We start from the raw sequence: 12,777 nt of genomic DNA, 5'->3' as shown, positions 1-12,777 counted from the left end.
AGGAGGCAGAGAATGATGGTCGAGGGTTGTTTTTACGATTGGAAGCCTGTGATCAGTGGCATACTGCAGGGACCAGTGCTGGGACCCTTGCTGTTTGTAGTGTACATTAATGATTTAGACAGGAATAGAGGAGGTATGGTCAGTAAGTTTGCAGATGACACGAAAATTGCTGATGTCGTAAATAATGAGGAGGAAAGCCTTAGATTAGAGGACAATATACGTGGGCTGGTAAGATGTGTAGAGCAGTGGCAAATAGAGTTTAATCTTGAGAAATGTGAGGTGATGCGTTTTGGGAGGACTAACTAGGCAAGGGAATATACAATGGATGGTAGGATTCTAGGAAGTACAGAGGGACCTTGATGTACTTGTCCATAGATCACTGAAGGCAGCAGCACAGGTAAAGAAGGTGGTTAGGAAGGCATATGGGATACTTGCCTTTATTATAGAATAAAAGAGCAGGGAGGTTATGATGGAACTGTATAAAATGCTAGTTAGGCCACAGCTGGAGTACTGTGTACATTTCTGGTCACCACACAATAGGAAGGATGTGATTGCACTGGAGAGGGTGCAGAGGAGATTCACCAGGATGTTGCCTGGGCTGGAGCATTTCAGCTATGAAGAGGGACTGGATAGGCTAGACTTGTTTTCCTTAGAGCAGAGAAGGCTGAGGGGGGAACTTGATTAAGGTATACAAAAGTATGAGGGGCATAGATAGGGTAGATAGGAAGAAACCTTTTCCCTTAGTGGAAACTGTTGAATTCTCAATGGCAACGCCCCTACCAATCAGAGTTCACTTGCCAACCAATCAGCACTCCCTTCTCGCACAGTATAAAGTTGTTGTTTTCCCTTACATTGCTATTCTTGCTGATTGTCCTAATGAGTGCAAGACGAAAAGCTTCGACAACAGGTCTCTATTTTCAGCAATACTCAAGTTCTGTACTACCAAACAACTATTTGTTAGGGTTCCTTGATGCCACACTTGGTAAAATGCTGCCTTGATGTCGAGGGCAGTCACTCTCACCTCCCCTCTTGAGTTCATCTCATGTTTCCATGTTTGGACCAAGACTGTAATGAGGTCAGGAGTCGCGTGGCCCTGGCCAAACTAAGCATCAGAGAGCAGGTTATTGTAAGCATCATTTTATAGCACCGTCGACGACACATTCCATCACTTTGCTGATGACCGAGAAGAGGCTGGGGCAGTAATTAGCCGGATTAGATTTGCCCTGCTTTTTGTGAACAGGACATAACTGAGCAATTTTCCACCTTGTCGGGTAGATGCCAGTGTTATTGCTGTACTGGAACAGCTTGGGTAGGGGCATGGCTAGTTCTGGAGCACAAGTCTTAAGTACTATTGCCGGGATGTTGTCAGGCCCCATACTCTTTGCAGTATCCAGTGCTTCAACGGCTGAGCATCCACAGCTTTCTGGGGTAGAGTATTCCAAAGGTTTGTAACCCATTGAGTCAAGAAATTTCTCCTTGTCTCAATCCTAAATGGCTGACCTCTTATTCTAAGACTATGACCCCTAGTTCTTCACTCCCCAGCCAGGGAAACAGCCTCTCAGCATCTATCCTGTCAAGCCGCTCAACAATTTTGTATATTTCTATGAGATCACCTTTCATTCTTCTAAACTCTAGGGAATGTATGCCTAGTCTACTCAATTTTTTGTCAGAGGACAATCCACTCATCCCAGAAATCAGTTGCGCTCCCTCTAAGGCAACTAAATCCTTCCTTTGGTCGGGGAACAAAATTGTACACCGTACTCTTCTGGTCTCACCAAGGCCCTATTTAAATTGCAGTAGGACTTCCTTAGTCTTGTATTCCAATCCCTTTATAATAAACATAGAAAATAGGAGCAAGAGTAGGCCATTTGGCCCTTTGCCTCAAGGCGAACATACCATTTGCTTTCCTAATTGCTTGCTGTATCTGTTAACTTTCTGTGATTCATGTACCCTGGTCTCTCTGAATACCAATGTTTCTCACTTTCTCATTATTTAAAAATATTCTGGTTTTCTATTTTTCCAACCAAAATGGATAACTTCATATTTCTCCACATTATATTCCATCTGTCATGTTCTTGCCTACTCACAATCTGTCGAAATCCTTTTGCAGCCTCTGTGTATTATCCTCATTTGATTATGTTACACTCTGCCCTCTCGTCTAAGTCATCGATATAGATTGTAATTGGTTGAGGCCCATACAATGATCCTTGCGTCCTACTCTCTGTTTTCTGTCCATCAACCAATCCTCAATCTATGCTAATATAGTACCCCTAATCCAATGAGTCTGTTGTGTGGCACCTTATCGAAAGCTTTCTGAAAATCCAAATACATGACATCCGCTGGTTCCTCCTTTCCATCCTGTTAGTCACAACTTCACAAAACACTAACAGATTTGTCAAAAACAATTTCCCCTTCATAAATCTATGTTGACTCTGCCCAATCACATTATGATTTCTAAGTACCCTATTATCACTTCCCTAATAATAGATTCTAGCATTTTCCTTAAGGAAATGCATAATCATTGTAAATTATAAATTCTTAAAATGTTTGCCATTGTCCATCTGTCATCATATCTTTTAATCTTGGTTTCCAATCTACCTTAGCCAACTTGCAACTCATACCCATGTAGTTTGCTTTGTTCAGATTCAGACCCTAGTTTGAGTTAAATAAATCACTCAATATAAAATTCATCATGCTCTTATTGTTAATTATACATTAATTGGGTGTTAATTGGGGAGTTACCTGTGCTTATATAGGCTGAAAGAGGGTTGTGCTGTTGGAGGTGCACGGTATGTAATGTGTATCTCTGCAAAATAAACGACTAAGTGAATAAAGACATGACTTTAGTGTTCTAACCTTCACTGTCTGGCTATCCAAGTTTTGATTATGATCCTTGTTCCCCAGAGGCTCCTTTACTACAAAGTTATCAATTAACCCTCATGCACAATAATAGATCCAAAATAACCTATTCCCTGGTTGGTTCCTTGACAGAGTGATCCAGAAAACAGAGAGCTTAACAAAGGTAATTTGTATTTGTGACTAGGGTGACATCAGAGAAAAATAGGGGAATAAAGCTAAAAGCACTATATTTGAATGTGTGCATGAAGATTAAAGTCCTGGATGAACCTTGATGCCGGCAGGGCCCGACCCAATATTACACACATCTCTAATTTGCCAATTTATATTCTGCCTGATATTACAGCTACTGCTAGGGGTCTATAAACTACTATCATTGTTTTCGGCCCCTTGTTGTTTCTTAGTTCCGTTAAAACCAATTCTACAATGATTTTCCCAGCTAAATTTCTTTCTCTCTACTGTCTTTATCCTATTCTTTATCATCAGGGCAACCCCTCCTCCTTGTCCATCTCGCCTATCTCGAGGAGGAATTTCTTCTCTGATGGTCATTAATTCTCTTCCCCAGAGAGCAGTGGAGGCTGGGTCATTGAATACGTTCAAGGCTCAGTTAGATTTTTGATCTATAAGTGTGTCAAGGGTTATGAGGGACAGGCAGGAACATGGAGTTCAGGCCGCAATCAGATCAGCCATGATCTTATTGGATGGCGGAGCAGGTTCGAGGGGCCGAATGGCCTATTCCTTCTCCTATTTCTTATGTTATGTACCAGTAAGAAAGTATCCTGAAATATGTAAATCCCAACCTTATTCATTCTGCAACCACGTCTCCATAATGGCTAATAGATCAAACCCATTAATTTCTTTCTATTCTACTTAATTCATCTATTTCGTTGCAAATACTGCACACATTCAAATATAGTGCTTTTAGCTTTATTTCCCCTATCTTTCTCATGTCACCCTAGTCATGAATGCCAATTACCTTTGTTAAGCTCTCTGTCCCCCTTCCTGACCCACTCTGTGGGCTGGATCTTATAACCCCACCGCCGATATGGAAAAATGGTAGCCCGTGTAGAGCCGCTGTAATTCCAAGTGCGATGGCTCATTTAATTAGCTGGGGAGGGCCATCCACCCCCGAGGGGGTGGGCTGTCCATCCCCGGCAATGGCGTCAGCTGCCTGTGCTCAGGTGCTGACACCATTTTTAAAGGGCTGTCAGCCCTACTGGTAAATTTAAATATTTAAAATAGATTGCATGAAATAAAATAAATACATCTCTTTTGCCCCTCTACCCCCCCAATAACAAATTAATTATTTGCCCTTCCCTCCCCCCAAAACACTTAACTTTACTATCTAACCTTGCTCCCCACAACTACACAAACTTTAAACTATAACCCTTCCTACCATTCCCTACACCCATGCCGCTAATTTGACCCTGTTTTCCCCCTCCAACCTCCCCTCCCTCCGCACTGAGGAACTTGTCACCTCCCCACCAGTCATTAATTCAAGTGATTTAATTTATTGAAATGGTGGTCCTGTTGCTGAGCGGCGGAGGGGCCGCCACGAGGCCTCAGCACCGTCAGCAATATCGGGTCGGGCCCTGCCGGCGTCAAGGTCGATGGCGGGCCTCATCTGGGGCAATCTTCATGCACCCCCCCCCCCCGCCACGGATCCCAACATCAAAAGCTCTATAAAATCCAGCCCTGTTTGTTTATTTTTACCCAAATCGCTGTTCTGCTCTACAGCCTCAACAGTTCTCTTATTGCTTTTGAATATATCGTTTCCTGGATCCTCCCCCCATTCTATCCCCCCCAAACAGCTCCCCCCAATCAGTTTAAAGTCTTACCTACCGCCCTAGTTTTTCAATTTTCCAGGGCACTGATTCCAGTCCATTTTAAGTCATGCCTGTTCCAACAGAACAGCTTTGTCTTTCCTCAGTATTGGTGCTAGTGCCCCATGAATTGAAACCTCTGCTTCCCATACCACTCTTTCAGCCACACATTTAATCCTTTGTCACCTTTGCAAATTTGCACATGGCTCAGGTAACAATAGAGGTTATTACTTGTGAGATTCTGCATTTTAATTTCAAACCTACCTCCTCCAGTTCTTTCAGCAGAACCTCTTTTCTAGTTCTGTCTATATTGTTGGTTCCTACATGGTGTCATGCTAGGCTTCCACCTGCCAACCTACAGTGAAACCTGCTCCCCTAACTCCTGTACCGGTGTTAGGAGGACTGGTGAACTGTAAGGGACCCCTGCCTAGAACAAAAGGGGACAGGCAGGTTAAAAGGTTAGACAGGGAAGGGGACAAGAGGGCAGGTTAAAGGAAGTCCGAGAGGAATCCCTGATGAAAACCCCTACGGTCTGGTCAGCCAACCCCCGGAAATGTGAAAAATTAGACCCCATATCCACCTATGTAAATGCAGACACTAGAAGCACCCCACCAGAGTTGCTGACAGCATTTACAGGAAACTGCAGAGGTAAAGAAAGACCTCTAGGGGGCCGGGAAACCGTGAGGATGATACCTCACCTAGTCGAAGTGCCACAGGGGAATGCAGTTAAGTCTGCATAAATACCTTCAGGTAGGAGTGTCCTCTGGGCAAAGGGGAAATTAGCAAAGAATCCTCCCCCACAGTCAGAAAAAAGAAAACCACCCATCCCCCTAAAGTCAAAAGCCTTTGCATGACTCGGCAAAGCACCGAAAGAGAGTTCAGGATAGACTCGCACACTACTGACTCTTGAAAAAAAAATTACTTCAGGAACAAAGACCCTAGCCAGCCATGGGAATGGGCAAACAGAAGAGAAACATCCTCAAAAAAGAACATGTTTATTGGGATGCCAAAAAAGGAGCGATTTTAATAAGTTTTAGGATTTGTGAATGAATGAGAGAAATGCATGGTTTCTTTCTGTATCTTATATTTTCTCTCGACCCTTTTAATGAACAAAGTGATTCCTGACAACACAGCGGCCTGCTGACGTCATCAGAGTGTGCCAAGCTGTGCACATGCACAGCTACATCTTGCCAGGACTAAGTGGCGCATGCGCGGGATGACATCAGGTAGCGTCAACATCATCGGGTATACGTGATAAAGCATCATTGGGTATCCAGCCCCCCCATTCGGCTGGAGGAAGTGGCTGAATGGGAGACTTTGAGGCTGGAGCTGTCCCCCCTCGGCAACTCGTTCCAGGCTTCGATGCTTCCTCCCCATAGTCACTCACGCCAGACCTCGCTGCTGCTCCCCCACCCCCACCCCCCCCCCCACTCCCCTGGCCGATTGTTCCTCGATTCATGCCACCCCGCTGTCAGGCCATTTGCTCCAACCCCCCCCCCCCCCCCACCATTCCAGCCACTAGCTCTCGGCCACGCCACTTCCCTTCTCTCTGCCACTCCTACATCGTTCCATCATCTCTTGCAGCCCGTCTTGCTTCTTCGGGCGGCGCGTGGAGACTGATCAAACGTGGGAGCAAGTGGCCGAGAGCAGGGAAGTGGTACGGCCCAGAGCTAGCAGGTGGGGTGGGATGTTGGTGGAGAAGAAGCAAGCAGCTGGAAAGTGGGGTGGCGTGAGCTGAGAACAGTCGGCCTGGGGGGTAGTGAGATCTGGAGCAAGCTGCTGATAGGGAGGAGGGGGAGAAAGTGAGTTGCCGAGGGGGGAGAACGGCCAGTGGGGTGGGAGCTAGTAGCTGCCATCGGGTGAAATCAGTCCTGCTCAGTCATATAAATGAATCACAATAACGAATTGGCAGCACATTTTATACTCTGCCCGATTTTCTTTTCCATTGATCGGGGTGCCAATTCACTATCTTCCAATGGAAATTCAATCATGAAATTCCTTTTGTATTTAATAGGATTACTGGAATATTAAATGGATCTGACGATTACAGTTAATATGCTACAACTACGTAGTAGCATATTACTGGGCTTCCATCCAACTTAATGTCAGGTTAGTTTGCTGGAACAATCTAGCCATAGGCATTTCCTGTGATAGATTGAGCAGCGCCATCTTTAATCCTGGCAGCTGCCTGAACGTCGCAGACACTTAACATTCCAGTTGAAGAGCCTGCATTTGTGCATGTGCAAGTACTGCACCACCTAGTGGTTGCATTGTCAGCAAACAAAGCCTTTAATGAAATGCACCTTCTCTCAAATCGCAGTACATTCTGCTGGGTGTGGCAGTGTCATGCTTGGCCCCCACCTGCCAAGAATGAGGTACATTAATTTTGCCATGAACATTGATTTTAAGCTGTTACTGGATTGAAGAAAGTACTTGTTAAACAGATCAGCCGTGGCTGGAAAAGACATTTGCATATTAACAGACAGTGATCGGAAGGACAAAGGGCCATTCCCTGACACATTCAACCCACGATGGACCTCGATCACTAGGTATTATGTGTAAGAGGAGCATTCCAGAGACTGCTAAGATAATACAATCGAAGACGTGGTCAGACTAGTTAGTCACATGCTTCTCTCTCCACAGATGTATTTCCAGCATTTCTTGTTTGTGTAGTCACATGACTAACCTGCTTGGCAACCTGGGTTTTTCTGAATTGTACAAACAGTTTGAGAAAAACTTTTTGTTCCTGGACTGAGAAGATCTCTCCTGTCTGCTCCCATCTCTTTCTCACAAGCCTCTGAATCCACTGAAGACACATGAACCCCAAGAAAGAAAAGTCTCCTACAGCGAACAAGGTTTAAGAAGAATACTGGGCCCCAACGAAAAGCAAGATCTACCTCCAATCAAGGACTCTACAGTGAGCTCGAAGAACCATAACAAAAACTCTTCAGATGTTGCCTCAAACTTTTCCACTTTATTTTTCTTCTCTTTTCTGCCTCTATTTGCATGTATGCATTGTGTATGTATGCTAGCGTGGGCGCGTTGTGTATCCGTTGGTGTTAACCGAATTAGAGTTTAACTTTTAAGTTTAATAAATTTCAACTTTTCTTCTTTAAACCTAAGAAAGCCTGTTTGTGCTGGTTTCTTTGCCTTATAATTGGAAAGTAGTGAACAAGGATTCACCAAGGGGGAGCTTAAAACACGTGTTTAAAATTATACCCTGTTACAGTAAGACCAGATGAAGGTTGAAAGGTAACCCTACACCTCTTTCTCACCTTGTCGTAACAATGGACTACGACTGGATCCTCCCCTTCCCATTCCAAGTTTTTCACCAGCCACAAGATAATGTCCTTAACCCTGGCACTAGCTAGGCGATCCAATCTTTGGAACTCCCGATCGCAGCTACAGAAAACTGCATCTGTCTCACTGACGATACTGCTCCCTATTACTGCCACATTCCTTTCACTCCCCTCATTTGAATGGCCTATGGTGTCATGGACAGTTTGCTCATCCACCTGCAGTCTTTGCCATCTTGCACACAGATAGTAAGAACCTCATACCCGTTGGATACGGGCAAAGACTGAGGCTCCTTTAGCACTGCACCTAGCATCCCCTTACCTGGCCTAATTCCCAGTCACACCCACCTGTTCCTGACCACTGACCAGATCTGCAACAACAGCTAATCTAAAGGGTGTGTTAAAACTCTAGTATGTTAAAGGGCGGCGCAGTGGTTAGCATCGCAGCCTCACAGCTCCAGCGACCTGGGTTCAGTTCTGGGTACTGCCTGTGTGGAGTTTGCAAGTTCTCCCTGTGTCTGCGTGGGTTTCCGCCGGGTGCCCCGGTTTCCTCCCACCTCCAAAAGACTTGCAGGTTGATAGGTAAATTGGCCATTGTAAATTGCCCCTAGTGTAGGTAAGTGGTAGGAGAATGGTGGGGATGTGGTAGAGAATATGGGATTAATGTAGGGTTAGTATAAATGGGTGGTTGTTGGTTGGCACAGACTCGGTGGGCCGAAGGGCCTGTTTTAGTGCTGTATTTAAATTAAAAAATAAATAATAAATAAAGGGGTTATCACGTTTAAGAATTTTTTGAGCATTTTTCCATAGATATGGGGATTTATAGCATGTTTGTTATTTAGTCTTATTAAATAAAAACAAGTTTTACTGATGGAATTAAGTGAATCCAGTTATAACTGTTGCTCTCCATGTTCAAACACTATGAAATAAAGCAATTTAACGATTAGATTCTGGCCTTCTCTTGCCAAGTGTTTACTCGGTCTGCCTTTGAAAATATTGGAGAGGTACAAGTTAGGGGCATGCACTAAAGACCTGATCCAGTTTTGCTTGCAAAGGAATACTATTGCTGCACACCTGAGTTATACTACTGTATATTGAGCAGTAGTTAAACATCCCATAACTCACACCACTTGTGGGCGTGACTACATTGCTTACCCACGAGAATGTCTGGTAAAGCTCTAAACTTGTAACGGGGTCACACTGAGGAAAGTTGTAGAACACATAAAAAAAATCAGCAAAACTGAATTGATAGATTTAAGAACAAACATTTTAAAATGTTAACTTCATACTGTAGGATTAATGTATTAAGTATGATTTATAATGTGGCTTTTTCTTTCTATACTTTAGCACCCAGTATACAGTGCGTTGCCACTGCAGTGGAGCAAACCTATCCATTAATCTTTGAATCCAGAAAGCTGATCAAATAACCATTCCTATTCTGGGACCATCCTTTATGATTACTGAATGGATGACTACAGAGACAAACTTTACCATATAATAATTCCAGGAATGGACAGACAGTAAATGAGAGACTGTGAGAAGCTTATAAAAATGTATGAACACAATGCAAATGTATTCATATTGGGATGTTAATATTGTTTTATTGTGAACTGTTTACATGACATGATGCTGCTGTTTTTTCTTGGGAGAGCTCTCCTTTTAGTCTGTGCAGTAAGGGAACAAGATTGTAAAATGTGCACTACATTTAAAGTTGAACCATTTTTTCTGGTTGAGCTTTGTGTTTTATTGTGAGGTCTTTTTAAAAAAGAAATTTATGCTGTATATGAAAACCAAAGATGCCACCAATGTCACTTCATTTGGTTAAAGTGTTTAAATAAAATTAATAGATGTGTATTTAATTTTAAGCAAGAACCCTGCTGTCATTCATAATTTCTTTAAAAATTTATAAAAAGCATAGTAAATTTAGCATTCATTAGTAAATCCAAAACATTATTTGGGAAAGCAGTTTTGACTACAGGTCCTCACAAGTAATAATTGTGGTTGAAGTTAAATTGTCATTTAATAGTGATTAAAAATTTTAGGTAGATGTGGACTGAAAGTTCATTTTTAAAAAATGCATGCCAATGAAAACGGAGGGTTCCTAAAAGTTGGAGTCAAATCACATTCTATTAATTGAAAAATCTAACGCATCAAACCTTTTCCACATTATAGGGTAATTAAAAATCATTTAAATATTTGCATGGTTGCTTGTTGATCTTAATTTTTAAAATTGATTAGCTAAGCTAAGAAACTTCATATACAGCATCATCTAATGGATCAAAAAAGGCAGTGTAAATTTGTTTTATTAAAATAGTTACATGCTGTGATGCATACCATTTATCAACCATTGGAAATGTGTCAGAACATAGTAACAAGTATTTCATTAATATTCTAAAGCAGTATCTTAGGAAACGTTTTCTGTATTAGAAAAAAAAACTTCAAGGGACTAGAATTATATAGCCCATAATGCTGCAGAAGGTGAATTTAAACTTCTACCAGGAGCCTCACACCCATACAGTAAAGAGAATCTCACTAATGTTGGTGAGTTCCAGTTTTTTTATTTATGCTTGCTACAAACTGTGATCGATGTCACTTTTGAGTTATGAATCTTTCATACTCCAGAAAGAATGGCTGTGACTACCCATCACCATTGAGATTTCTTCTCTGAACCCAGATTTACTTTGTCAATGTTTTAATAAATACTGACATGAAAAAGTGTTTTATGATGCACAACTTTGATTTGAAGTTCTTTAATGTACCTATTAACAAGCAGAGTATTACTTATGTAACTTTTTTTTAAAAACTATGCTAATGCCCTTCCACCATTTCCAAAAGAAACATTCAATGGTTACAGTTTGGCCCACCATTACTTTGCATAATAAACATAATATTGCCATTATTTCATCAGATATTCATGATTTATAATGAAAACCGGTTTTAGTTCTGCAAATTTCAAAAAGTTTGAAATTGTTGAGTTTATGCTGTAGAAAGCACACCACACTATAGCAGTGAACATGTTCTCGATTCAGCTCCACTTATCCCAGCTGAATGTTTATTCCTCAGGTTGAGTGTTCACCTTCATGAGCGTTGTAAGTAGTACCTGTTTGATACAAAAATACTGTTGAATATCAAACCAGAATTTATATTTATCATTGTGATTGCAAGGTAATTCACAAACAAAAAATTTCAATTGGACATTTCATCATCTAAATTAGCTTCAAAATTCACATAGAACATAATCCTTTGAGTACTGGATAGCACTTTTGAATAACACATTTTCTGTTGTGAAGGATAATTTTTTTTGTACATTTGCAATCCTCAACAAAGTTGTAGTAGGTGGATGTATGCAACTGTAACATACTGATTTACAATATTAACACAAATGTAGTCCTAACGATGTAATAGTTTATTTAATGTAGCAATGCTTCCTCAGTCTCAAAGGGTTATGTTGAGCGACAGAGTGCATCTGTCATGTAAATAGTCTACTTCAAAATATGTCAGCTTTGTTGCTTAGATGTTATGTCTTCATTCCAATTGCCAGTAGTTGGAATGTTGTATTGCTTTTATACCATGCCTTTGAAATCACCTCTGCTGTTGAATTTGAGTTGGAAAGGACAATTATGTATTGCAAAGGCTGTGTTTGTGTTGATAAGATGTAGTTAAGATGGTATACTTTTTCATAGAAAATATGTAACTTTCATATGTAAAACTGTAAATTCAGGAAAAAAAAAATTTCAAAATCTACTCATTTAAAGAAAAATGTGTTTTGGATTACTTTAAAATTTTCAATAACAGGGCCACCAGCTCGACATGCATGAGCACTTGACTGTTGAAGATGGAAATCCCAGAGGTTCCTTGAATGCATGTATTTCAATGAGTGAACTTCTCTGTTCATGACTGGAGACAAAGCCACAGTAAATGATTGGAATGAGGAAAACAAAATTGGCATTGAGAACTGCAGACTATGTAGTGTGACAGGCCTGCAAGTAGGAGGGCACTCTGCCTATCAGAGGCATATGGCATATACTGGTAAGAATAACACACTACACTGAAAGCATCAGGACCTTATTTTATGCATGATGATGGACTACAGCTAAAGTAGATGACAGTGCATCAAACAAGATTTCCAGTGTCAATGGAAATTGATTTTTTATTTTCCCTGGATGTGTGCATGATTGCAATGTTTATTGGAGTCTATGCAGGAAAAGAAAGGTTGAAATGGAAGTATGAATAACTTACATTTCCACATAAATAAGATTTGTAATGTACAAGTAATATTGGTGGGCCAAGGAAATTGCTTGGCCTCTTCTAAAATTTGAAGTTAGTTAAATGAAATGTTGACAGAAGCAGCAATTGATTCTCATTTCACTGACCTAGAAAAATCACTATAGGTACAATTCTTGGTCAATATTGTAAATGACTCATTCCCATGTTAGTAGAATTAACATCATAGAGTTTTCCCTAAAAGCTGGCTGGGGTTCAGTGAAATACTTTGTGATTACAGTATGTGATTATTCTGAAGGGGAATGCTACATTTTGGCAAATACCCAATTTTTTATTTATGTACATATAGTAATATTAGGCCATTTTCTGGCTTTGCGAATGGGAAATCAAGGCCATATAACCTTCAAGTGAAGGATTAGAAGGTAGAGTAGGATGTGCAGAATAAAGCTTTTTAATGAGAATCAATGTAATGGGAAAAGTTGAAACAAATGCAACAAAAAATTACAACATGAAGTAAGATTTTGTAGACAAATAAGTGCAAGCAAATGTACAGTTTTTAACGAGATTTAGAGAACAGT

At 41.1% G+C, this 12,777-nt stretch overlaps 2 protein-coding genes across 8 annotated transcripts in view; one reads left to right on the top strand and one right to left on the bottom strand.

Moving 5' to 3' along the window:
• Positions 1 to 11,735, top strand: part of tbpl1 (TBP-like 1) — a 68,068-nt gene extending 56,333 nt beyond the window's left edge. For all 4 annotated transcript variants that reach the window (XM_068026343.1, XM_068026354.1, XM_068026350.1 and 1 more), the window contains one exon: positions 9,323 to 11,735. In XM_068026343.1, the coding sequence (XP_067882444.1) occupies positions 9,323 to 9,402 (80 nt within the window). In that variant the 3' untranslated portion in view covers positions 9,403 to 11,735. The remainder of the gene's footprint in view (positions 1 to 9,322) is intronic.
• The window catches only part of slc2a12 (solute carrier family 2 member 12), a 159,595-nt gene continuing 156,381 nt past the window's right edge, over positions 9,564 to 12,777 (bottom strand). For all 4 annotated transcript variants that reach the window (XM_068026311.1, XM_068026297.1, XM_068026317.1 and 1 more), the window contains exon 7: positions 9,564 to 11,075. In XM_068026311.1, the coding sequence (XP_067882412.1) occupies positions 11,035 to 11,075 (41 nt within the window). In that variant the 3' untranslated portion in view covers positions 9,564 to 11,034. The remainder of the gene's footprint in view (positions 11,076 to 12,777) is intronic.

Source organism: Heterodontus francisci, chromosome 3 (assembly GCF_036365525.1).
Source record: "Heterodontus francisci isolate sHetFra1 chromosome 3, sHetFra1.hap1, whole genome shotgun sequence".
Lineage (NCBI taxonomy): Eukaryota > Metazoa > Chordata > Chondrichthyes > Heterodontiformes > Heterodontidae > Heterodontus > Heterodontus francisci.
The sequence above is the reverse complement of the archived record's forward strand: the minus strand, read 5'-3'. Positions and strand labels throughout refer to the sequence as shown.